This window comes from Styela clava, chromosome 9 (genome assembly GCF_964204865.1).
Source record: "Styela clava chromosome 9, kaStyClav1.hap1.2, whole genome shotgun sequence".
NCBI classification, from domain to species: domain Eukaryota; kingdom Metazoa; phylum Chordata; class Ascidiacea; order Stolidobranchia; family Styelidae; genus Styela; species Styela clava.
This window is the reverse complement of record NC_135258.1, coordinates 12603339-12630277: the sequence shown is the minus strand read 5'-3', so window position 1 is coordinate 12630277 and position 26939 is coordinate 12603339. Positions and strand designations below refer to the sequence as shown.

The following is a 26939-nucleotide window of genomic DNA, read 5'->3' as shown; positions in this document are numbered from 1 at the left end:
TGTATTGTCAACCAAAATTTTCTAATTCATATAATCAATTACATTAGATTAGTTAGCTTGTATAAAGGTGGCCCGCCAAATTTTTGGTCAGGATTTACCGGTCCGTCACTTTGCGATGGCAAAATCAAGTCCCATCGATACTATTGAAACAATGTCGGGTTTCACACGGCGTCGCTGTCTTAAAGTACGAGTTTTGCGCCATCCACAAACAGCGCGCATGGCATGAACCATGGCTGCCATAACCTAAAATCATTTTGTTGATTTCCTGCCCTCTAGATCGCTTTTATTCCAGCGGATAAGACCTCAAATATGATAGAATGGTGCACTGTTGGATGCAAGCATGAAACTTGGTACACGTGTACAGTAGCATCTTCTGATCAATTTTGGATATGGTGCCATCAAAAAAAATATCTCATTGCCATGGAAACAAGGCATCGGGATTTGTGCATGATTTTACCTCTTATCCTCTGGACTATTTATCGAACTCGGGGTTACGTTGTTTTATTGCACAATATCTCTTCCGCCGTCGTATTACTGTGTTTGATAAGTGTTGTAATAATCGATCCCTTGGCATCCAGCAAGGTATGAACTTGTTGCGTGACCCTGCGGGTGGTCACGAGACGCGCAACAAAAGCATAGGCCGTTGAGACCTTTCCCAGGTGATTCACAGCAGGATTTTGACCCCCTGGTGCCAAGTTAGCAACGACCCTATCATTGCAATGTAAATTCATTTTGTACGGGGCGTCGATCAACTGCAGAGGGATAAATATGATGAACCCGATAAACCTCTACTTTACAGTCCAGATTTATAAAAGAATCACTGTCACAATTTTCAAGCTCTCTTGACAACGAATACCCATCGCTGAGTAATCGAGCAATCAAACTGTTGTCCGAATATTTAACCAGTTACTTGTACGAAAAATACGTTTTCATCATTAGCCTTAATTAAAACGAAGGGAAGAAATCGATTGCAAGCCGCGTGTTGCAAAATCTTTTGGTGATGCCTCGTTTGCAATCCTGTATTTGGAAACGGATCAACAGCAAATTCTCACTAGAGTTAATTGTGTTTGTACATGATTTGGCACGTAGGTTTACATGTTTTTTTATGCGAGATGTTTTCTGTGTTCTTTTTTTTACACGTAATAGGTGTCCAGCACTGCATTTTATTACGCAAATATATGTTATTATTTTTTGGTCCACCCATTTCCATTTTACCAGTCCGCCTGGGTAGAAAGGTTGGGAACCACTACCCTAGATACGCCACTCGTTACGTCTGTATCACCAATAAAAAAAAGTAAGATGAAACGCAGCTGATTGATCGCAGTACTGCACGTATGCTACAAATATGTGTAATATTCATCTCAGCAGATGGTGTTGTTCACTAATATTAATGTGAAGAACATGATTTTGGATTTACATACCAAAATTGATAGAATACCAACGAATTGAGAGTGAGCATTAAGGCATTGATATTGTAGATTATATAAGACAAGAAATATTACAATCAATATCACAAACATCAAGTTTTATTTCTAAAATAAATCAAATTTCTACACAAATAAATGTAAAAAAATAATATTTTCAATTCTAGAGTGCAAACAAATTCTTGAATGGTGCAACGGCGTTATTTTTCTACCGCTTAAAGCTGGGTTACATTTGCAACGTTTTACATGGATGTTGCCAAATGTGCTGTCAAATTCTTCAATAAAATAAATATAATTTAAAGAATATAAAAATAAACTAAACATATGAATACTTCTCTCAAATTATCAATGGCCTGGTATTTTATTATATACAGTATCAGAATTTGCGATGGCAAAATCAAGTCCCATCGATACACTTTTAAACAATGTCGGGTTTCAAACGGCTAAATACTATTGCGCGCGAATGGAAAAGAAACGTGGAGTACCGCGGCGTATCTATGTGAAATGGCGCCCATGGCAAAGTTCAAACACGCGCCTCCTTGCCGTTAGTTGACAATCAACGGATGTTGTTATTTTGACATTCTTCTAAAAGTACGAGTTTTGCGCCCTCGACAAACAGCGCGCATGGCATAAACCATGGCTGCCATAACCTAGAATGTTTTGTTGATTTCCTGCCGTCTCGATCGCTTTATCGAAGGTTATTATGCATTATTGCGTTGGTTTATTACGCAATATCTCTTCCGTCGTCGTATCACTGTTTGATAAGTGCGGTAATAATCGATCCCATGGCATTCAGCCAGGTGTTGCTGGACCCTACGGGTGGTCACGAGACGCGCAACAAAAGCATGGGCTGTTGAGATCTTTTCCAGGTGATGCACAGCAGGATTTTGACCCCCTGGCGCCAAGTTAGCAACGACTTTATCATTGCAATGTAAATTCATTTTGTACGGGGCGTCGATCAACTGCAGCGGGTTATAAAAGAATCGCTGTCACAATTTTCGAGCTCTCTTGATAACGGATACCAATAGCTAAGTAATCGAGCAATCAAACTGTTGTCCGAATATTTAACCAGTTACTTGTACGAAAAATACGTTTTCATCACTAGCTTTAATTAAAACGAAAGGAAGAAATCGATTGCAAGCGGCGTGTTGCAAAATCTTTTTTGATGCCTCGTTTGCAATCCTGTATTTGGAAACGGATCAGCAGCAAATTCTCACTAGAGTTAATTGCGTTTGTACATGATTTGGCACGTAGGCCTACATGTTTTTTTATGCGAGATGTTTTCTGTGTGCTTTTTTTACACGTAATAGGTGTCCAGCACTACATTTTATTACGCAAATATATGTTATTATTTTATGTTCCACCCATTTTAATTTTACCAGTCCGCCTGGGTAAAAAGGTTGGGAACCACTACCCTAGATACGCCACTCGTTACGTCTGTATCACGAATAAAAAAAGTAAGATGAAACGCAGCTGATTGATCGCATTACTGCACGTATGCTACAAATATGTGTAATAATCATCTCAGCAGATGGTGTTGTTCACTAATATTAATGTGAAGAACATGAGCGGCAAAAGAAGTCTCACATATATTTCGGATTTCAATACCAAAATTGATAGAATACCAACGAATTGAGAGTGAGCATTAAGGCATTGATATTGTAGATTATAGAAGACAAGAAAATACTACAATCAATATTACAAACATCAAGTTTTATTTCTAAAATAAATCAAATTTCTACACAAATAAATGTAACAAAATAATATTTTCAATTCTAGAGTGCCAACAAATTCTTGAATGGTGCAACGGCGTTATTTTTCTTCCGCTTAAAGCTTGGTTACATTTGCAACGTTTTACATGGATGTTGCAAAATGTGCTGTCAAATTCTTCAACAAAATAAATATATATAAAAGAATATAAAAATAAACTAAACATATGAATACTTCTCTCAAATTATCAATGGCCTGGTATTTTAATATATACATTATTGCCTTCAGGTAGTTTACAGAACTCAGCTGTATTTATGTGCGCCTATAACAAATTACATAACTTTTGAACACGCAAATCTATAGAAAATACAGTCTGATTTGCATTTCCGGTAAGTACCGCAAAGGAAAACGTGTTATGCTGCTAGGGCAGACAGAACTGAAAGCAAGCTGGATCAATAGCAATTATAACTACGCAATGAGAAAGCCATGTGATATCAACAAATCAATGAATATTAAAGTTAATTAATTCAACTTCAATAGAATTTACGAGACAAAATGTGCAAAAATATAACATGGGGCCGAAACCACTATAATACCACAAACCAGAATTTCACAATGCTTATATTAACCCTTTAATAATTGATAATCTTTTGAGCACTGATTGGCAATTTATTTCCTGGGTATGAACAGACAACTAACATACAAATTCGGCTTCCGTGAAGTGATTGTGATATACGAACTAATTTATAAATCAATTTTTTCCTCCTCTATTCGATCTTCTGTAGGTTTTCTGCAGAACGGACATTGCTGTTTTTGAAGAACCATTAATTCATAATCATCAGTGTGAAACATCTAAAATAAAATAAAAATCTGTTTAAGAGACTGACACATCATTCAAATATGAAATTGCATGTTTAAAGTTCCATGGGGAATAATTATGTTGAACAAGATTATTGTCGGAGGCAGTTAATAGTACTCCCTCATTGGTTACAGTTTCCTTCACTATTCAAATTTATGCACAAAGTACAATTTACTGGTTGACTGTTACCATACATGCTGGACAAGAGATCTTGTCTGCAATATGACTAAGTTGCCTTATCATCTTTCCCCCATTTGTATAAATATGAATCTCAATCAATCATTGGTTAAATATGACATATACACTTGATAATATCACAAATAAAAAGCATCCAACCTGCAAGCATGAATCGCAAATAGAAATAGGAACATCAGGCAGACAGTTTTTGAAGAATTGCCAGCGTAATGGTTTAGGCCATTTCCTAATGATGACTTCACGACGAGACAAAGATCTTAATGTGGAATGTGACACAATGACAGGAACATATTTATCGCCCTGAGAAATAATTTTTGTATAGGTAAGTGTATAGTCCAGTGTTCGTTTTCAATGCTAATATACCGCCCCAATTTTGTTTATTCATAAAACAAATAAAAAAACATATGTAAAATTCTTTTCATCATACAAAAAAATCACTTTGAGCTCAAATTGCAGTGTGGTAGAGTAAGCACTGGCCATTATGACTTGCTTCACCAACAACATACATGACGCTTCAATATTATACTCGTTAGCATTTTAATATTTAACCAAGAATGAAAACTGCATAATTATATTGTATTATTCACGCCTTCCGATTTGAACAAAGGTTCCTTACAAGCAACCAATGTTATGTAACGATGGTGAGGAGCTACTAATTTTTTAGAATGGTCAGACGCTGTTACAGTTCAGCATGGGATTTGAACCCAGGATGTGAAACCTACAATGCCAAGCAATTTACCTCGTTAATAAAATCGGAAGTAAAAGGGTCAGAAGATTCATCTGAATCCATTCTAAGCACTTGTGCAGTTCCATCTGCTGAACTCCATTCATTATTATTTGTTCCATCAAGTCTAGAATCAGTTCCAAGCAGCATTTCAACTTCTTCATCTCGTACTCCATCCTCAAGGTGAAATTCAACAAGCGGAAGAATTTCTAAAAAGTAATTTCGTCATTTTACTAATAAAAGGTATATGCGAATAATTAATTAGTCTTCATTCATCTATCAACATACTTCTATATTATATCTTCAATATAGCAGACCAATTTGTTTGAATAGTAAATCAAGAAACCCACAAAAATATTAATATCTAAATCCTCAAGACTTGTTTAAAATCACATCATACTCTAATTTTCCAAATGGTAAATTTTCATAAATTGGACAATATAGAAAATGGGACTAGGATAATCACAACGTCACAGAATTACAGGTGATATCAACCAGCGGCATAGCCAGGAATTGTCAAAGGGCGCTCTGAAATTTTGAATAGCCAAGTTAGACTATGACAGCCAGAGGGCCTGGCTAGAGGCCGGGGAAACGTGGGCTGAGTCTTGAGATTTTAAAAAACGCTTTAAGCTATGAAGCGGTGCTATGAATGATACGCATTTTTAACACATTTTAAGGGGGGTAGATTCCGACCCGCAAAACCATCCGTCTGGGTATGCCCCTGATTCAGCCCCCCCTATCTTCAGAGATAATGAATTGAGCAGGTTAGGCTATAACAAAACAGCATAAGGAATGAGTATGCAAAGTTGTATTGACTGTCTATTAACTTAGTGGCCCAAAACATGGAGCATTTGCGGAGTCATCAGAAAATGAAAGACTTACCAAACGAAGAAAATGAATGAACGAATGGTTGTTGACAATTAACACAGAAATCACCTCTGGGGTTTAACACTGGGTTAGTTGTTGAGCATTTCAAGCATGTGTGTTGCAAATCCTGTTAATTGAAAGTAGTGAAACGTGAGGAATAGAGATAACTCATGTTTCACTTAAATATATGGGGTAGCAAAGTAGTAAGATTTGAAACTAAGATGAACAACCATAATCTATTATTCCGAGTTAAAAAAATGACTGATTTTAGTAACCAGAAAAAAACAGTTCAATGAACTGTTATGGATTCTTTTAATCGAAATGTGAGTTTGCGAATGATTTAAGATGATTGATGGGAAAGAAGTACTAGCTAAGTGAGGCAATTATATAACTATTGATTCATTGGAGATTGATTTATTAATGCAGTCCTATAGGCAGACAAACAAAATAAATATCATAAAAGAAAAACAAAAATGGCCATTGATCAAATAGAAATGAATAGCCATACCTCATTATCATTGAATGGTTTAGATCTGATAGTCACAGAAGCCAGATCAATTGCATCTTGAAATCTTAAAGGTAATCTCAATTTCTGCAATTTTTCATAAGCATATCTTGCCAACTTATATGCATGTAGGTATCGTCCTTGCTTTGCTAATGCATACCATGTAGCACTATAGAACAAAAATATATATTTTAAGTCCTAGGCCTTATAAGGATATAAAATATAAAAAGTATGGCCTAACCGCAGAAAAATAATTTATGGTGAACGATAGATATGATCAAATTGCATTTGGATAAGTGGGTAGGCTTTTTTTTTTCTCAGGATCTCAGTCTTCAAAAGTAAATTAAATTGAAAGCCCTCACCTTGCTGCTGCAATTAGTTTAAGGCTAGTTTAATAATTTTAGATTATTTCTCAAATTACTTGATTGACAATAATTTTGAAATTAATATTAAGACAGGATGGGATTTTCATATATAGCCTATGGAAAAGAATGTGTTGAAATGGTCCTTGAACCTCTAGTCCGGTTACCAGTTCAAGCTAGTTATGAGAGTCGTTAACCAATTACTTTTCAAATGCATGGACTATTATACCGAAACGGTTTTTAAAAACCAATTAAATCAAAGTTACTTTTTTTATAATGAAATTTGGGTACTTCCATAGTATATGTACTGGGTTAGGCCATAATTTTATTCTGATTTTCATTTCTGAGTTCGGGGACTATCTGTGTTACCCAAGTAAATATAACCCCTGCCCATAGGTTTCAGTCCCTAGAGCGCAGTTTGATATTATGATTCATAGAATATATTACGAGTATGTTCCACCAAAAAACTTGATCTTACACTTTAGAAACACGAGGAGGTGGAGATCGTGTTGACATTTGATGAACCAGATATCTTGCTATATTGAACAGAGCTTCAGGCAAATGAGATGTGAATGGTTCATCCTGTGAAATGAATGATAAATATATTACATATTAAAATGAAAACTAACTTACATTAAATAGGCAAAACACAAATACGGTACGTGTGTTTAACTAGTCAAAAGTCACAAGTTGACTTATTTCAGATATGATAATTATATATTTGGTTATGGTTTTCAAGCAATTTGCAGCAGTGTGGTACATTCACAATATAACTACAGTTGGAAATGATAGAATGAACAAAAATGTAAACACATTTTAAATTGTTTTTTTTTATCATAAGCTATGTTTACAAATCTAAATTCAGTTATAAGTTTACACCAATATGTACGTCGCGCAAGTAACAATGAATATAAAAAAAAAACTATCAATTTCTTATATTACTTACTGTGTAAGTATGTATCGAGTGATAAGCATAATACATTTCTCCTAACTTCCTATATTCTTCAAATTTTTCAATCATTTCTTCAGTTTTTTCTGGATGTTCTGGAATTATAATTAAGAGAATCCAATAATTAACCAAAATAATAGAGTAAGTGGGTGAGACGTGAATAAGCCAAAGACATTTTTGTTTTTACCTTCAATCTTTTTTGCATTGTAATCATGATTTACATCAAAATTTAATGAACAAAATGTGCTCATATCATGATTAGGTAGGTGGGTAAAATCTACCTCTGATGAAAAACCATTAAAAATAGATCATTATAAGTCATAACAACATGGTGAGATTCTAAAATTGTATTTTAGATTTTTTGCAATACTAACAATCTCTTAGATAAAGATATGATGGATTTCAATTTCACCACAAGTAACAACTTTAACAAAATAAAACGATACTGAAATTTTTTCTTCTCAAACCGTAGAATGCATACTGTAACTAAATTCATTAAAATAATTACAGATAATCAATACATTATTACCTCTTGCAATATCCAAGCATTGCATTGATAGCATCCAATAATAATAACCGGCATCATTGTATCTGCTTTCATTTACAGCATTGCTGGTAAGTTGACCCAAAACATGTAAAGCTTCTGTGGTCTTGCCTGCCTTGTGGAAAGCTGAAATATATAGAGAACAAAGAGGTGACCAAACCGTAAGAGGAAAGCAGATAAAGTGAACCATTAAACTATGGACACAAGCTTGTGACCTGTATATAGACATTTCCATCATTCTGATATTTTGAGTTCTTCTAGAAAAATTCTATAAATATCAAATCGAACTTTAGCTATTATTCCAATATCAAGTATATTCGTATACACGTATAATGAGCTACATATCATACATTGCTTGATGTCAAGCAAATGAGAAACCAAGAGGTTTCTGGAAACTTGAATTAGAACGCCTACCAATGTTGCAACAAATTTAGATTGATAAAATTCTCAATGGCAACAATGGAGTTATTTTAAAATAAAATACTCCTACACACAATGAAATGCAAGTGATACAGTTGCAATTAGTTGCGCACAATGTACAATCTATGAGATTAAGCTATTACTTTCTACCAACAATATTGAAAAAAATTGATAATGACCTTTTTGTGATTCTTCAAATCTATCATGTTCAGCCAACCATCGAGCATATGGAACGTAAACTTCATCTTTGTATTCAGGATATTTTTCAGCAAGTGCAAATGCCTATAGTAAAGAAAAAATATAGAACAGCTTTATATAAAATGTACTTGGTTAGAGTATTGTTTCTCTACAACTCTCCTAGGCTTATCTGTCTGCGTTCGTGTTAGTCGATTGCAAGAATTTACGTTTTGTAAATTTGGCAGCTGGAATTTAAATATAAAAAAGAACACAAACCTCCTCCCAAGATTTAGTATCAACATGGAGTTCAATCAACGATCTTCTGTCTCCCATCTTATTATAAACTTCAGCACAATATGCATATTGTTGTAGAACTTTCAAAAAATGTGCACAACGAGAAAGCGGTTCACGGTCAGCTTTATCTAATCCACGTGCTACATCAATCAACCTACGAAAAACATATAATAATCTCTTAGAAGCAGGCTAAAAGAATTTATATTATCAAATTCATTTTTTTCTTCAACATACTTTTCTGATAGTATGGTGGTACTGCTTGAAAAAATGGCTCTTAACCTGGGTTAGATTGTACATCTGGGGTTCACTGAGTTGTCCCGGGGTTTGGCAAAAGTCCAGAAAAAAATACCGTGAATACATGCAGTAAAAATCTAACAAAATCTGGGAAAAGAATATACCATATGTTTTATTGATTTTAACAATTCACACTTCATTGTGATTTATTATCTTAGTTTTCCATACAACTCTCTCTCAGCTTAATACAGTTCGGTTCCTAATAAAGTTCATGGCAGGAGTGCATTACTTTGCAGGCATGTGTGTAACTGTCTCTCAATGCAAGTGTTTCTATCTTTTCCACGAGGAAAGTTTTAAATAGAAAAGGTATTTGTTCTCTTGCTTTCTCTTGATCAAGATAAGGATTTGGATGACTCCAGTCTCAAATAGACTCCCCTTTTTCAAAGGTTCTTTGGCTCAACTTTATTTTAAATAAATTGAATAAACTTAAGTCAATCATTCAATTACTAGATTAGGATGAACACATGGTATTTGATTCAAAAACTTGAGTGATTTGCTATACAGACAAGGTCAAAATTGTCCTTTCATGATATGTATTCAAAAAAATGAAAATTGACCAAAGTGACTTGATGATGACTTTATGAAAAAAAAAGTTCTGAAATTTGACTCAAGTAGAATTGAGCAGCAAACAACTCCAATATCAACAGTGTCCTGCCTGTAAGGATAAATGTTGACGCATTGGTTCATATAACACTTACATATCAATCCATCCATTTCTACCAATAATATTTATAGCTTTGAGATTCTCGCCTGCAGCAAGGTACATGTTAGCAGCTTCTCTTGGTTCATTTGTATTTTGCGCCCAATCAGCTTGCTTTGCAATTAACTGCTTTTGTTCCATAGGATCACCAGATCCAACGAATTCCTGCAAAAAGGAAGTAATTGTAGAAAAAAGAAATTTGAATCTAATTTGAGTATAATTAATCTCTAAAACAAGCTGCATCAATTGATGTGATTTAGATTTGAAGATGTTGATTTATGAAACTAATATCAATAAATACCTTAGCTAGATCGAACATTCTCAAATCAGTGTACATATCAAGTGCTTTTTGTTGATTTCCGGTTTTCTTATAAAGTTTAGCTGCCTCAGAAAACATTCCTCGATAAGCATACACATCAGCAAGAAAAGCTTCCAGATCTTCTTCACCGCGCCGTTGACGTTCCTAAAAATAAATCCCATTTAATATTTTACCTCCATACAATCATCAACTATTATACAAAAATCAGACATTTGACAAAAAATTTGGTCGACTATTGATCACTACATAGGGTACTAGCTAACTCACTAGTACGAGAATACTGTGTTAAAAATGAAAATTAATTTTCAGATCTTATGATAACATTAAACAATCTTGAATAGCGCACGATTGCCACCAGGTATATTCATATCAATGATAAATAAATCGTTTTGCTAACACCGGTTGTGCTTTATTTATCATCGATATTAAACAATCTTATTTAAAAAGATCCAAACTATCCTCCAATAGTCAAACCATACAATAAGTTATCAAATTAAGTCAACGATAATAAATTTTTAAAAAGCTATCCCTACTCTTACCTCAATATTGTGTATCAACTCCAAATATCTAAGATCTCGAGTTCTTGTGAAAGCTCTTTTCGATACTTCAAAATTCAATCCTTCCAATGCATGAAGTGCAAGGTTTGTCCAATCGCCGGAGGTTACGCCAAGACATGCTATTTTATAGGCTTCACTGTAGAATAAATCAATCAATTAAAGCTTGGATTATGTTTTAGAATCAGATCATATTATCATGTTTATAATGTATGTATAATGTATTCAGTGCACAGTTAAAAATCAATTATAAATGGCCATACTCAATAATTGATATTCCAAAATTTCTTTGTGGTAATATATCAAATTTTAAAACAAACCTTAAAAATTTAACAATAGTGATCGTATAGTAAGTTTCCCTTTATGATTGAATTCTCACATCTTAAATTCAAACAGATTTCTGTGTTAACAGTCACTGATACCTAATGAGCAACTATTTTTAAAGAATCAGAATTTTTTTAATTTGATATTGAATACTCAATCTACTACACCATGGGGGGAAATAGTGGACATCGATTTTGAACCTGAAATCCTTATCTTTTTTTATATATGGTTTCGAACCTTAATGCCAAACAATGCTTTGTATGAGCATTTACCGATATAGAGCTAGAACAAATTCAGCAGTGCCTGAACAATATATAACACCAGTGTTTTTCAACCTTTTTCGATATTTTGGATTTATTTATCACTCCCTCGCAATTCTAAAAACTTTGTTTTCGGTATTTTCCCAATCGTTGTCGGATTCTTATCTAGCGTTACACACAGGTCACACTTGAGCTTTTATGCAGTTTAAATAGACTATATTGTGCCCATAAATATGTATAAAATATTGCTATGCAACTTAACCATGGATAAGCATGGAGTATGAATCCAAAAGCTACAACTTGCCAACATAGGTATAATTCTGTAACCAATTCTCTCAAAATTTAAATTCAACTCACTCAAACATTTTTCTTTCCAAATATTGATACATTGGTGCAGATTGTGGCACATCAACAGCCCGCATAGCATGAATATGAAGACAGAAAATACGAGATCCACAATATCCCACAACATATCCTTGCATTTTACGTTGATGTGCAGGAAAATTTCCAGCTTTGATACTCAGCATTCCTTTTCCAGAATAACATAGCATGTCTTCATTCTGTGTGTTCCATGCAACACTGTTTGCATCTTTTTCCTATTTGAAATAAAAAAAAAGAGGAAATAGATATAATTTCTTGTAAGCATTGCTAAGCAATCATGACTGTGTTGTATAAAAGAGTGGTTCCCAAACAGTGGTTCCCGGTGCCGGTCCGCGAAGCTTTTTTACCGGTCCGCAAGAAAATTTTGTTGTTTTTATGCCGTCTCAATCGCTTTTGAGCAGACACATTAGGATTTTGAGCCTGGTGCCAAGTTACCGATGACTTTGTCATTGTAATGTAAATTCATTTTGTTTGAAGCGTCAATCAACTGCAGAGGATTAATATTGATATGATGAACTCGATGAAAAAGCTTGATTGAAATTTTTATTCTACTTTACAGTCCAAATTTAAAAAAGAATTACTTGACACAATTTTGGATACCTCTTGATAACGAATACCCATTGCTAAGTAATCGAGCAATCATATTGTTGTCCGTATTTTCAACCAGTTACTTACTGGTAGTTATATGAAAAAACCTTTTCATCACTAGCTATAATTAAAACGAATCAAAGAAATCGGCTCCACGCCGCTGCAGAGCTAAGCGTTGCAGAAACTTCTCTGAGGCCTCGTTTGCAATCCTATATTGGAAACGAAACAGCAAAATATTCTCACAAAAGGTAATTGTGATTGTACATGATTTGGCATGTACATGTTTTTTTATGCGAGATGTTTTATGCGTGCCTTTCTTACGCATAACGGGTGCCCAGCACCGCATTTCATTATGCAAATATATGGTATTATTTTATGTTTCACCCATTTCAATTTTAAGCCGGCATATTATTTGATAGTTTTTCTTCGTGAGAATATTGAGTGCCTGACATTGCATTATATTACGCAAATATATGTTATTCTTTTCTGTTTTGGTCATTTCAATTGTTTGTCGGTCCATGAGTACATTTAATTTAATTTAACCGGTCCGCCAGAGTGGAAAGGTTGGGAACCACTAGATAAAACATTAATAAAGCCTATATAGTCAAATTTATACAACAGAAATGGAAGTGAACTGTTATAATATGAGGGCATTTTTTGTAAACTCCTCGAATTCTTAAGACTTAAGGTTTATTGAAATATTTACAAATAAAAGGTTTTGTTCATGATAGAAAATTTGCTTATATGTATCGCCATCAGATGGTATTTTGTGATTGGTATAAGATTAAAATAGATATTACATATACGTTGAAATATTTTTTCGTGTGAAGTATTTTAAAAATAACGGTATTTTAAATAATCATTATGCATTTGCTATTGATTGTACTTGATAAATTGGGATTTCATTCCATGATTTAGATTATATCTAAAATAGTCTTGCAGATAGTTACATTTGAGTACTGGAACCTAATTTAGTTTCAATGGGGGCAGACAACATATTCAAATTAGTGTATAATAGCAGGGATATGATTTTATGATGCAGAGTTGTAAAAACAATGTCACTTTATTATTTTTTCCCATTTTATGCAGGTATCAAAAACCTAAAAGTTCCAATACCTTCAGCAATTTTGATTAAAGATCCATCTCCTATACTCGAATACATTACTTTAGCGATACTTCAGATTCAGAGGCTAACAATAAATCTTGAATTGTAACTATATGATTCATAATCTACAATCATACCTCAAATAAAATCTCTTTTGTGTTGATATCATATACCATTAGAGTTGCATTTTCATTTACAATTGCAAGTTTATTTCTGCTCATACTAAGATCCAGACATAACACTGATCCCTTAACTTTCAACAACTGAATTGGGAAAGGATTGTCAACAAAAATCTGCAAAACCTGTAAAAATCTGTAGTATTAATATCAAAGATATACAAATTTATCAATCAATCAAAGCCTAAAAGTTGTTTTTTAGTTACTTTTACTTGTCTAAAATAATAAACATATATGGTTTGTTGAGCACAAGCTAGATCTAAAAATCAGCGGAAATTCATGTAGTGGCTAAAGTTTTTATTATATTCTAAATTGGAGTAAAACAACAAGCCTCAGGGGAGCAGAAAAAATTCAAAAGCCATAGACTTCTGAAAACATTTTAACTAGTACCAATTCAAAAGCTACAACAAACTCCATAAATCGATCCGCAGGTTAATTTTTTGCCCATAAACAAATCTTTAACATATATTACAAATTTTTGCATCCATGTGTAGTATATCTATGTATAGTGTCCGTGCTTTATATATAATAGTATTCTACTTAAACATGTTTTAGAATCTATATGATTTTGAATCACGCACATAAGGTATATATTAGCACGATCCAGGGAGACAATAAAAACTAATACACAAAAATGATGATACTATGTAAGAAATCATACAAATTACCAGTACACCAACTTACAGTGCCATTTTTCAATCCAAGTAGCATTCCTTCTCTTCCTGGTGGTCCACCAATCACCTTCACATATCTAATATTTGCATCAAGAACCCATTCTCTTTCTTTAACTCCAGTCAGTGACAAACAAGTCAAATTTGCTTCCTGATAAAAGCAATCAGAAAATGAATCACTAGTAGAGTTTCTGTTTCAAAGAAGTCACAGGGCTGATGCAAGACAAAAAATGTAAAGAAACAGAGGAACTACCGGTAACTCAGGCTATTTTCAAGGTCCCCATCCCATATTATTTCCTTTCTTGGACAAATACTTTCAAGTAGTACTTTAGGAATTGAACATGCTAATACAATAAATCAGATGTTCCATCACCTGTTGGCTAAATATAGCTTTGTCAGATTAGAACTACAGCTACGAGTCCAGATTACCTCTTTTTTCTACCCAATCACACAACCAAGAACTATAAAATTTGTCATGCTGGAAAGTTTCTAGTCCTAAAGATTCAAGTATAGTAGGTTCTTAAGAATAAGCTGTTGCTTGTACAGATCCTGGTTCACAGTGAAAAATTAGAATGAAATATCAGAATGACCAGTGATCTATTAACCTTGGGTTGGTGGTGGCTCTTATGGTTGATGCATTTGTACGAAAAGTTTGAAACACGCTTGTTATTGCACAGCCGAAACCCTACAGAGAATAGCTATGGGCAAGGGCATTGCTGGATTCCTAGTCGTCGAAGGTTGGTCATTTAAACCAGGGGTGTGCAACCTGCGGCCTATAGGCCAAATGCGGCCCATAGGAAAAAATTGTGCGGTCCGTGGAGAAGTTCCAATTTGAATGGTGTGTGACCCGCGAAACGAGTTTTAAATTACCGTCGTTTAATCTAGTATGTGCAAGTAATTTCAATTTCTTTGTGCTTCAAAGCCTATTTCTGAGCTTGTGAACAATGTATGTCATAGGACCAATAACCGAAGTTTTTGTGCCGCTACTACTAGACAACCTATGTTAAATGGAGGTGTGGCCCATGGCTTCACCCATTTATTTGTATCTGGCCCTCCTGTAGTAAAGGTTGCACACCTCTGATTTAAACTACTGACCGGCGGCAGTTTTCAGCAACATGAACTTCCATGAATCTGGAACAGTTACCCCGCTCTCATATTGGACTGGTCAGGGGATGAAGGGATGTGGTCTACTATATGATTAAGCCATCTACACAGGATGTATATGAAAGATCTATTGTCAGATCGCTTTTTTTCTCCGGCAAAGATTGTACCACACTACCATTTCTTTGAAAATTCTTAGATCTATTACCTTGCATAAAACTATATTATTGGTGCAGACAACAAGAAGATTACAATCAAATTTTTTCATTATTTTATGCTTGGGTTTGTATGTCATGTTCGACGATTCATCTTCCGTTAGTTCATAGATGATGATTCGATCTGGCAGTTGAACCTGGTTTATAATAAATGAATCAATAATTCCACTGTAGATTATTCACACTATGTAAGGCTCGGCAGTCTGGCGCATCATGCCAAGCAATAGAAATACGCTCACCACCGCACCTCAGTTTACCCTGCGTGGATTCGCAGGTTCGAATCCCATGCGGGGATAGTTATGTGCGGGAGGATTGCTGGACTACTCGCCACCGTGGAGTGGTTCACGTAATCGCTGGTCATTTACGGCTCCTCCATCATCAAGTCCATGCTTCCGAATATTGGCTAACTGATCCTATATCCGAGATGGACTGGTAACTGGAATGGTCCGCCATATGTGGGACCTCCTGAAGTATGCGCACCAAGATGGCGCACAACCTGAACTCAAGTTGTGTACCAGGTTAGGTTTCAGGTTATGCGGCATCTTGGTACACATACTTCAGGAGTACCATCAAGCAATCTCATTCGCTTTCCTCTACCCGGGGATAAATATACAAAATCCTACTATGTTGTTACATAGTTACATGTTTTAACATATTGTCTGAAAATGGAAAATCCTCTAACAGTAAACAAAATATTCTAACCATAAAAAGATATACAAGTAAAGGATTGACACGTCTGTTGAATTGCTTTCCCATTTATAAATGCAAATTTGATTATTTGGGATGACAACAAAAAACATCCCCGAAAAGTGTGAGAAATGATTCATAATCATTCAGTATATATACCAGGGTGGTCCAAACCCTGGCCCGCGGACCACATGTGGCCCGTCGCTTCATTATTTGTGTCCCGCGTCGCATTCGGAGAGGAATCAAAAAATCGCATTTCGTGCTGTTTCGTCATAAAATTTACCAAAAAATCTTTTGACATATTGTTGCATCCTTAATATCACTGAATTGACTAGTGTTATGGCTTGCTGAGGCAACTAGCGAAGTTAAACGAGCGAAGTTCTTGGCACTATTGTGGCCTGCGAACAATACAAAAGTAATTTTGTGGCCCGCGGAGCTGCCAATCTTGGACCACCTTGATATATACCATATAAAATAAATTCACAAATTTTAATTAAAATAGGAACATGTTGATGAAAAGACTTCAAACTGATTAAAAATATTTAATTAACTATTTGTCCTATTTGTAGAAAAGAAAAGAACGACATTCATATGAATCATTCAGTGCTAAGAATGACATTCATGATAATATTCCTACACAGATCACACAAAAAATTCTAACTCACAGCAAGTTTATCTTTATATATTGATATTTTCTTTATCAAATCATGACATCTCAGATGAATTTTGGAACCACTTGATGTATCCTCAACATCTACTGCTGATAGTAATTGTACGACCAGATCAGTTAGATTTTCTCTGTAAGCATAACGATCTCGATACAAACCATGAACAGTTGAAAAAAGTAGATTATGACAATTTATAGAACCATTCTGCGATCCACTGACCTGTAGAAATACAGATTGTAAAGTAAAATAAATATATTTTATAGGAAGGTTGGCTATTTAAATGGTTGCTGAACAAACAGGTAGTTCGTCATTATTTATGATGCACTCTTGAACAAGAATAGACAAAATCTAATTAGTCACTATTTTGAATACATCCTGAAATAATATTTACGATACAAATAAGGAATATTGCCAAATTTGCAGATATTATAAATGGATAGTGATTAAATTTGGTAATGCAGAACAATTCGGAATAACCTTGTTTAACTGACAAAAGTTAAATGAAGTCTATTTTGGGTTTGGTCATCAATGTACAATGCAGATAGAGATAAATTGTCAAATAAAATTCTTCCTAAATCATTTATGTACTACATCGAATATCACCAATTGTGAATTTATTCAAATATTCGATTCATTTTAAACACTCCTGTTCTTTCCCAAAAATAACATATTCCAAATGATAAATATTTTTGAGATCAGCATTCAATTGAACCTATGGCTGTAATTGCTATAATGGAAATTGGTGTTTAAAACAATTATTTTAATGGTCTTTCTTTTATTCTGCGCTCATTCATGGCTTTGGCTCTGTACAAGGCCCTTTACAAACAGCAACTGATTACTGCAGCACTGTTAAATCCAAACATTTAACCACTACGTGCATATTGTTCATTTGTTATAATAAAGTTATCTTATTACTCACAATCTCAAATAATATTGGAAAAAATCTCTAATAATTTTCATTACAATAACCAATTTCTTAGCTACACCTACCGGTAGTTATCTTAGTAAGGGTAGATGGAAATTGTTAAAATGAATTTACAAAAATAACAAGCAAATATATAGAATTATACAAACTACTACATACAACAGTAGTACTGTCAGGTTTCCATGCAGACGCCCACATCCATTTATCCCCAGTATCAGCAACCAGTCCAAGAAATTGACCATCCCTTGAGTAAAGAGAAGATTTTCCATTTGATCCACCAACAATGAGATATTTTCCATTCATAAAATGACAGAGAGTACATGGATCAAAATCAAGCTTCACATCCTTGCCAATCTTTTGAAAATACACCAAAATTGTAATTTTAAACATCTCAATCTGAAAATCTAAGGCAGGGGTCGGCAAACTTTATGTGCTTGCGGGCCAAATATACATGTTTCCGGTTCGCCTTCGAACAATCGCTACATTAAACTTCAAATTATGCGCATTCGCACCTTCTATTGCTGCGTTAAAAGCCTGCCACAATCAGATGTGCATGTGGCTCTTTTTAATATATTATTCCACAATACCTTGTTTTTTCACTTATTATTAATGTGAAGGATAAAGTTTTTATGGCAACTTGCCGCGGTACGTCATCCAAATAAGGATCTGACGAGCGAGTACAATTTAATTGAAGTGTAATGCATTTTAGATGAAGCTGCTCACCCCAATATATTCTTCCGAACATGCACATTACACGATTCGTACTGTCGCACAGATGAGCTGTGACGCAGGGGAGAATTTTCGATGACAAAATACGTAAGCGTAACGAGATTAACATTGAATCCCTTAATAACTGCAACGCCGATTGGACATATCGTGCATACTAGTTTTGGAATGCATAGGAAAAATATTTTTCCGTCAAAGCAATTTGGAAGTTTCGCAGACATTTTTAACTAAGAATCGAACGTCGCTCCCTGTTACAAAATAAGTGCCGTACAGCAGCACTTGTTATCACATAAATCCGTGTAAAGACAATAATAAATTTAGGATCAATTTTTGTTTCATGTATCAAATGAATTTTTGTTTCATGTATCAAATGTCGGGTCATTCGAGGGCCGCAACAAATTAGCTCGCGGGCCGCAGCTTCAGATACCCCTGATCTAAGGTATCGGAAAAAGGTATTTTGAGAATGTAGATATACAAAATACATGTTGAAAAAAAAAATTTGATTACCGGTACCTGCAAAATGAATTCAAGAAATTTTGCGAAATCAAGAAGCAAATATGTAAATGAGTAAACTTGAATCATATTGCATTAGCAATTGTTCATGAAGCAAAGTCTACTTTGGTAATCCTTGTTCAAATAACCAACCAATCACATATATGAATTGTTTCCTAAGATACTTTTCTGGAAAATTTGCCTTTATTAATAAAGCAAAGATCTGCAATACATCAATTGATATATCAAAAATTTTAAATACCAATTAATATCAGAGAAAAATTGGTTCATAAAGAGTTTCACTGAAAAAATGGTATTCTACTCCAGGACACCAGAAGGTAAGCAAGAGCATTCGAGTAATTATTAGCTGAACGAGAGATAAAATGAAATATCTATAAAAGTTCTACCTGCTTTCCATTAAGATGATAGAATGAAAGTTTTTTTCCCCAATCACCAACAGAAAGAACATCATATGATTCCTCTCTGTTATAAAGAAATGTAAACCTATACTAAAGTTACAAATATCCAGAATACAAAAGGAAAAATTTGATACAAAGTTCAAAAACACTTAATCATGATTTATAATACATAACGAATGAGAGAATCAAATAATGTTTATAATGTTTTATATCATATTTCTTTGCATATAAAAAGCACATTTATCACTGATATTCATTCCAAAAATTAGGGGAGCATATTATGCATATTTTTCTGATTTTTACTACCGATAAGTAGTTTATTTCAAATTATCTTTCAGGACAAATCTGTGGCCCTGATTGGTTTGGTCGTGTGAAATGGTGATAATGCAGTATTACACTTGAATATAATGATGGATCATACTTGTTAGGATTCCATTGTAAGCACCAGACAGGACTTAAAGAGCCACCAGGTCTTTCTATTTTAACTTTTTCTTCTCCTAATTTACTTCTGATACTGATAATGCCATTGAACAATCCAACTGCAAAATATTGCCCATCATTTGTCCAGCTAAAAAGAAGCATAAAATACATTATAAACAAAGACCAGTTAATCCATCACGATATCAATAACACGTTATATCACACTGGAAATTTCACAAACAAAAAAGGTCAGGGGGAAGTGTGATGAAAGACGTTTTCCCTTAGTTCAAGGGTGTGCAACCTTTATTACAGGAGGGCCACATTCCAATAACTGGAAGAAACCGCGGGCCGCACCTTTATTTAACATTTGCTTTAAAGTAGTTGCAGGCATAAAAATTTTGGTACTTGGTCGTATGATAAGCGCTTTGCACAAGGTAACTGTTAGGGCATTGTATTTGTAACGTCATAAAAATTGGTCTCAGGTATAGGCTTTGCAATACAAAGGTATTGGGGTTACTCGCACTCACACCAAATTGAACTAAATTGAAAACTTGTTCCCCAGGGCGCACACAATTCAAAATCGGCCGCACAATTTTCCCTTGTGGGCCGCCATTGGCCCGCAGGCCGTAGGTTGCACACCCCTGCCTTAGGTCATAAAAAGTGTTCCCATAAATTTAAAAAAAATCAGAGAAACATAAGGCATAGCAATTGGACATAATTTGAAAAAAAGGAATAGCTTTCTTGCAACTTTGACAATTTGAAAATGAATGGTCCATTAGTTGAGTAGAAAAATGATTCTTTCACAAATACAATACCAACCTGCAGCATGTGATTCTGCTATTCACTTTATGCTTATTGACTGATTTCTGTTCTGGTGACCACAGACCTAAAAAGAGGTAAATGAAAAAATATGTATAAATTAACATGAATTTATTGATTATTTATTACAAATACGACTGTTCATAAAAATCCTCTCACCAAAATCAGAAACTGCACATGATACAAGTTGTTGGGCTACAGGACTGTATGCAAGAGCTTGTATTGCATCATTGTGTCTGTGAATAAAAATGAGGTTGGTTATAGAAAACAGAAATCACTTATTTGACACTGCTTATGCCCATTGTGCAGAATGCAGAACTGTAAACCAATGAAATACAAATAATTTTGCGGTACTATCCCGAGATCAATAAAGAATAATAGGAGTCAATCGTATTTTTAAAAGTTTGGAAATTCCAAAAAGGTTAAAATAAACAGTGATTCATTCATTCAATGATTTTTTATCCATTTTTTACTATTTTCAGAAGTTAGATGCTTTGTTGCTGATACCTTGATTACTCAACTTGGTTATTTTTAAATAAAAATATTTAAAACTAAAATCAAGAATTTTATATGAATCATTTCAAATTAATTCCAATATTAGATTCGTTTGGGACATCCCTGCTAGGAACCAATAAGAGCATACGTGTATTTCAATATCCCACTCAGCGAATCAGTCCATATGATGACACTTTTGTCTGCTGAGCCAGAAGCGAAACGTTTACCTTTAAAAAAAAAAGAAAGAGTTTAAAGCAGATAGTTATTCATTCAAAATTCTATATTATACCTTGCTAGGAAGAATGTAAATTAGAATCATAATTTGATATAGGAATTGTGGGCTGCTATTTACAATGCTTATTGAAACTTTTCTAAGCAGATTTCGTTGAATTGTGAAGTGTTCGCAAAGCAATTTATATTGTACAGAGAAAAATTCATGCTAGTTGTCAGAAAGATACCATGCCAATTTTTTTCCCACTTTACTACTGTTTCATTTCAATCTAAATAACACATCTTGCAGCTAGGGATGGGCAATATAGAATACCGAATCCGGAGGATTCGAATCCCAAAGTATTCGAATCCAACGGGATCCGATAACAGGATTCGGTTTCCGCCTCTCCGGCGCCAAGCGTCATTTTTTTTATTTCGGGTTTCTAATTTATCAATTATAGACGAGCGTTTTTCTCGCGTGGAAATCTCTCTCGTTTAATTAAACTTGCGTCTGCTCGCAAATAACCCGTAAATCGGTGAACATCAAACACTGTAATTTCAATCGGCATATTCAGGACAAGAAGTCGGTAATATAACCTCACAGCGAGAACTCGTTATTGCACCATTTTTGCGTTTTCTTTCTTTGCTATCTAGCTAGCGTTATTTGTGCCGACTTACTGGTGATATTCCGATAATCTGAATACAACAATCTTTAATTGTTTACAGACGTGCCTTGCCTCATTTTAAATTAAATGATTTTTCGCGACCTACGAGTTTTCCCAAAAAAATGATGCACGTAAGCCAAAAGCCAGGCGTTAAATGTTATAACATTAATTTAGATCAAATATTATTCACGAATAATTTTATTGTACCATTTTCCGAAATACAAAGTTATATCGCAAAACGCAAACATCTGTCACATTTAAATTTCACTCTCAAAAAATTACATATTTTTCGGTCCGTTTCTATCGTTCAAGATAGACGCACGTTTAATCAAGTGTCTGTAGTATTTTAGTCGCCGATAAATTTTGAAAAAAGTTGCCGCATCTGGCGAAGATAGTGACGTATTGAATTTGAGTAGGGCTAAGTCTGGGTAGATAATGATTAATGATAACATTTCTATCGTTCAAGATAGACGCACGTTCGATCGAGTGTCTGTAGTATTTTAGTCGCCGATAAATTTTGAAAAAAGTTGCCGCATCTGGCGAAGATAGTGACGTATGAATTTGAGTAGGGCTAAGTCTGGGTAGATAATGATATGTAACGATAATCATAGAAAATGAGTTCGTCTTCAGATGTTATTACCTAATAACTAAGTACGAAATCGCGTTTACGGGAACTTGGTTTTACGTGTCTTGCTCTCACAGAATAAAAAGTTGATTTTATTTGATAGTGCTTAAATTTAATATTTTACAACGGAGCATAGGTTGCAGTGGCCACATGCTGGTTCAGCATCTAATTAATTCTCAGCGGGTATGTTTTAGTATACTCGGCAGACTTACATTAATAATGATTTAACGCCGTTGCATGTCTATTTTGTATTTAACCGCTTACTATTAAAGTGTGTAAAGCGTGTCTTAATTTAGCATATCAGTATTTAGGGATCACATACATTTGGAACAATTGAAGGCAAAAAATATTGTAATATTCCTAAATTCTATTGTCCTGGGAACTGCCTGTTTAGTATCAAATGAAGTCCAATGTTCAGGACATTTCCAAATAGATAATACATTTATAGTAAGTAATAACATTTGCAATTTTTTACCATCTAAATCCAGCAATGTAGAAATTCCTACTATTTGAATAAGTATGAAAATAGAATAGGATTCGGTATTCTGGATTCGATTTAACTATTCTAGAATATTCTAGAATAGTAAATTATTCTACATTGCCCATCCCTACTTGCAGCTTAATAAAGATCTATTTTACTGGTTGGAAAAAACAAACTTGACGAAAGAGCTTACTAACAGATATTTCGCATAATCAAAAAAGAAGTTACAACTGTGTACAGAAGTTACACTGTTAACCTGTCTATAAATAAACCACAAAACGCAATAAAAAATCTCTCACCATCTCTAGAAAAGGCGACACAATATACAGAGTCCTTGTGTCCTTTAAGTGATTGTTCCAGTGTTCCATCACTCGGATCATAGACTAAAACTCTATTTCCCGCAGCAACCATCAACTGAGATCCATCGGGTTTAAATGCCAAGTCATATATGCTGAAAGAATAGATGTACAACTAAAACTTTGTAAAAACATTCGAGAGGAAAGTAAACAAAATGGTCACCGGTAAGTGATTTTGAACAATAATATTCTTGATTATTATACCAAAATTCATATTCTTAATATCAATTTTTTATAAGAAATAAATTACTATGCTGTACCATTGTCCAGCAGTTGTTTTGTCCTGAACTTTATCCAACCAGAGAGGAACAGATCGCATGATAATGTGTTGCTGAAAACTTGCTAAAGTGAATTACTGACATACGTGATACATTTATATGGTGTAAAATTGTCTAAAAATGTGAAAACATTTTTAAGTAAAATAGTATAAATATTTCTACTATATTTACTAATGAAATATTCTAATCCAATAACTCAAACTGGTTAAACTGTTATGGCTTAATTGGTTGAAGAATGAGAATTCATATATACAACATGGAAAAAAATCCTATTTCAATTAATGAATTATTGTCAAAATAATTACAGAATACAAAACAGGAGGCTGTAAATTTACATTACTGAACGGTGAGCTCATTTATTCGAAACACACTAGGTAAGTATATGCTACCCGTAAGAATTTTTTTTATAGGTATTTCTTGCACTTTAACGCATTTCGACGACTAGAGCAGAGCCGAGCTGAAAGAGAAATATTTCAACTCGCCAAATTAACCCTCTGTGGCAGATATAAATTATCGCCAACAGATATATAAACGCTGTGGTTTTATTAAATTTTATAAATTGTTTTAAAATATTTGATATTAAAAAAAAACATATTTCATTTCAAAATTGGCACAAAACAAAAACAAATAAAGCAAAATTCCAAAAATATATTAAAAAATAAACTTCAACCTTTGTAACCAAAGGGTTTAAGTGGTACCGCTTGATTTAAAATTAATGCATCAATGCTCCAGGATACGCGGTTTATTTGTTGTTCTGCGATTCTGGATACGGTTTCTTTAGTTAAAATATTTATTCTAAATTCCGGTGTTTCATATATATAATCTTGTTTTATTAAAATATTTATTCTAAATTCCGGTGTTTCATATATATAATCTTGTTTTATTACATTGAGAATTACCTGTATGGCTGGATATAAATGTGATCAATGAATAACGGTTGAAGTACTGAAATGAATGTTTGTATGCTAATGCTGTAGGTACCGCTACATAGTTATTTATTTTTGTTCCTATATAAGTATGTTTTGATTTTCCCGAAAAAAAATCATACACAAAACACAAGAATGAACACACAGAAGATTGCGAAAATTTGGGAAACTTGCAAAACTTTTATAAAGGTACAATACATGTAAATAAACATGCGCATTAATAAAGAATAATTGTCATAGCTGCCAATGGGAAATTGAATGTATGTTCAGTCCAGGTACCGCACCCTAGTAGTGTATTGACCGGCTTCAGTTTACTATAGACTGAATAAGTGAAATATTTTTTGAATAATAAATACCATTAAAAGAATTAATACCATTATCTAGCAATGTATTTCATCTGTCATGTTGTGTCATACCAGAACCTCTCTATCCAGTTATTCATAGATGTTTAACGATTTGGTCATGTTCGATAGCAAACAATGTTTTAACATTAAGTTAATACTGTGCAAAAACTCCATATCGAATTCCCATTTTTATTGTTCCAGTATCGAACGACTTTGATATAGCTAGGCTATACTTGGTTTGTCAATTGGGTACTCCTGAAGTATGTGCACCAAGATGTCGCATAACCTGAACCTGGTTACCAACCCGAGTTCAGGTTGTGCGCCATCTTGGTGAGCATACTTCGGGAAGTCCGTCAATTGTTCCATACTATTATATTAATTTGTTTTTTTACTTTGCCTTTAAGATTTATCATAAATATGTTGAACCATTTATAAACAAACCATGGCTGAAGTCCATATTATTGGTCAGTTAACTGGGGCGAGTGAATTTCCAGATCATAGACTTTTCTGCAAATGGGGAATTCACGCAGGAGGTGCCTGGAAGTTGATAGCAGGTTCAAAAGATGGACAAACTCAAGTAGACAATCCACAAAATGAAGAGTTCGCTGCATTTTGTCATCCAATAGACTTGCATTACGCAACTAAAGGACTTCAGGGCTGGCCACGTCTACATGTGCAGATTTGGCACCATGATGCATTTGGGAGAAACGAACTATACGCTTATGGATTTGTTCACATTCCGTCGTCTCCAGGACCACATGAAGTTGAGTGCATGACATGGAAACCCAATGGAACATTTAAAGAAGAATTGATGCAATACTTTGTTGGCGGATGCCCACAATTGAAAAATCCAGAATTAATATACAGTGGTGCAGACAGGTATAAATTGCATACAACTGCTATGGGAAAGGTTCATGCACAATTGAATGTAATACTGAGAAATTTTGACAAATTTGGCATTGAAAGTTAGTCATATGTAGCGTTTTCAAGATATTTTTGTGACATATTATTGTTTCTGAACCAATACTCATACTGTGAGAAGTGTAAGGTGGTATTGAAAGAAGATGTTGAATTAGTGGTATTCTATTGAATGATTTCTTTAACATATCTGAGAATAATGTAGAAAATCAACATTCATATTTCTGCGATATTACATCCCCCAATTCATTTTGAAATATTTTTGAATTTCTATTTTGAATAGTAGAAAATGGTTCGGTTTGACCATTAATAGATATATTCATGATGGCACTTTTCGCAATAATGTTTAATCTTCAAATTATCCATTATAAATTGATAATAAGAGCGGAGGATTTATATAATTTTGAGCAAGGTTGCAAATGTGGATTTCATGTTTTCAATGTTTATACTGTTGTAGTAAATATATATCTGTTAAAATTGTATATTAATAAATATGACTTACTGTATATTGTAGGAAATGTTTCAGCTGGTGAGCGACTTATCTATATCAATTATGATATTTTTCATTAGCATTCTTATACCAATAAAAGTTACATTATTGATGGAAAGGGCCTGCGATTACTGATGCTCCTCAAAACAGTTTTGAAATATATAAACTACATATCATAAAAACACACTTCATTAGCAAGTGGACGTTGACTCAAATATATTCCTTTGAAATGAACCATGGCAAATTTTCTGATTTGTCAGATATAATCAGATTTTGA

The 26939-nt window shown here is 34.0% G+C and overlaps 2 protein-coding genes across 2 annotated transcripts; one reads left to right on the top strand and one right to left on the bottom strand.

The window, feature by feature from the left end:
* Positions 1–1202: 1202 nt before the first annotated feature.
* Positions 1203–24103, bottom strand: LOC120338731 (intraflagellar transport protein 122 homolog). Its single transcript, XM_078115983.1, has 26 exons — positions 23967–24103; positions 23650–23801; positions 21518–21596; positions 21034–21110; positions 20875–20941; positions 20057–20203; positions 19624–19699; positions 18158–18352; positions 17071–17292; positions 15712–15855; positions 14416–14553; positions 13693–13857; positions 11839–12077; positions 10883–11036; positions 10326–10487; positions 10023–10189; positions 9013–9184; positions 8739–8841; positions 8125–8265; positions 7593–7690; positions 7125–7228; positions 6288–6453; positions 5795–5906; positions 4928–5121; positions 4330–4488; positions 1203–3986 (listed from the first exon to the last, which is right to left on the bottom strand). The coding sequence occupies exons 1-26, from the start codon at positions 24023–24025 to the stop codon at positions 3879–3881; spliced, it is 3600 nt and encodes a 1199-aa protein (XP_077972109.1). The 5' UTR covers positions 24026–24103; the 3' UTR covers positions 1203–3878.
* Positions 24104–25654: 1551 nt separating this feature from the next.
* LOC120339615 (B9 domain-containing protein 2-like) lies at positions 25655–26927 on the top strand. The gene has a single exon (XM_039407778.2). It carries the CDS (start codon positions 25697–25699, stop codon positions 26222–26224), a length of 528 nt encoding a protein of 175 aa, XP_039263712.1. The 5' UTR covers positions 25655–25696; the 3' UTR covers positions 26225–26927.
* The last annotated feature ends 12 nt before the right edge of the window (positions 26928–26939 follow it).

Coding starts and splice junctions, on each gene's coding strand:
- LOC120338731 (XM_078115983.1), bottom strand. CDS start 24,025: ATGCGATCTGTTCCTCTCTGGTTGGATAAAGTTCAGGACAAAACAACT. Junction 21,597..23,649: donor TGTCGCCTTTTCTAGAGATG/GTGAGAGATTTT, acceptor TTTTTTTTAAAG/GTAAACGTTTCGCTTCTGGC. Junction 8,266..8,738: donor ATTTGAAGAATCACAAAAAG/GTCATTATCAAT, acceptor TATATATTTCAG/CTTTCCACAAGGCAGGCAAG.
- LOC120339615 (XM_039407778.2), top strand. CDS start 25,697: ATGGCTGAAGTCCATATTATTGGTCAGTTAACTGGGGCGAGTGAATTT.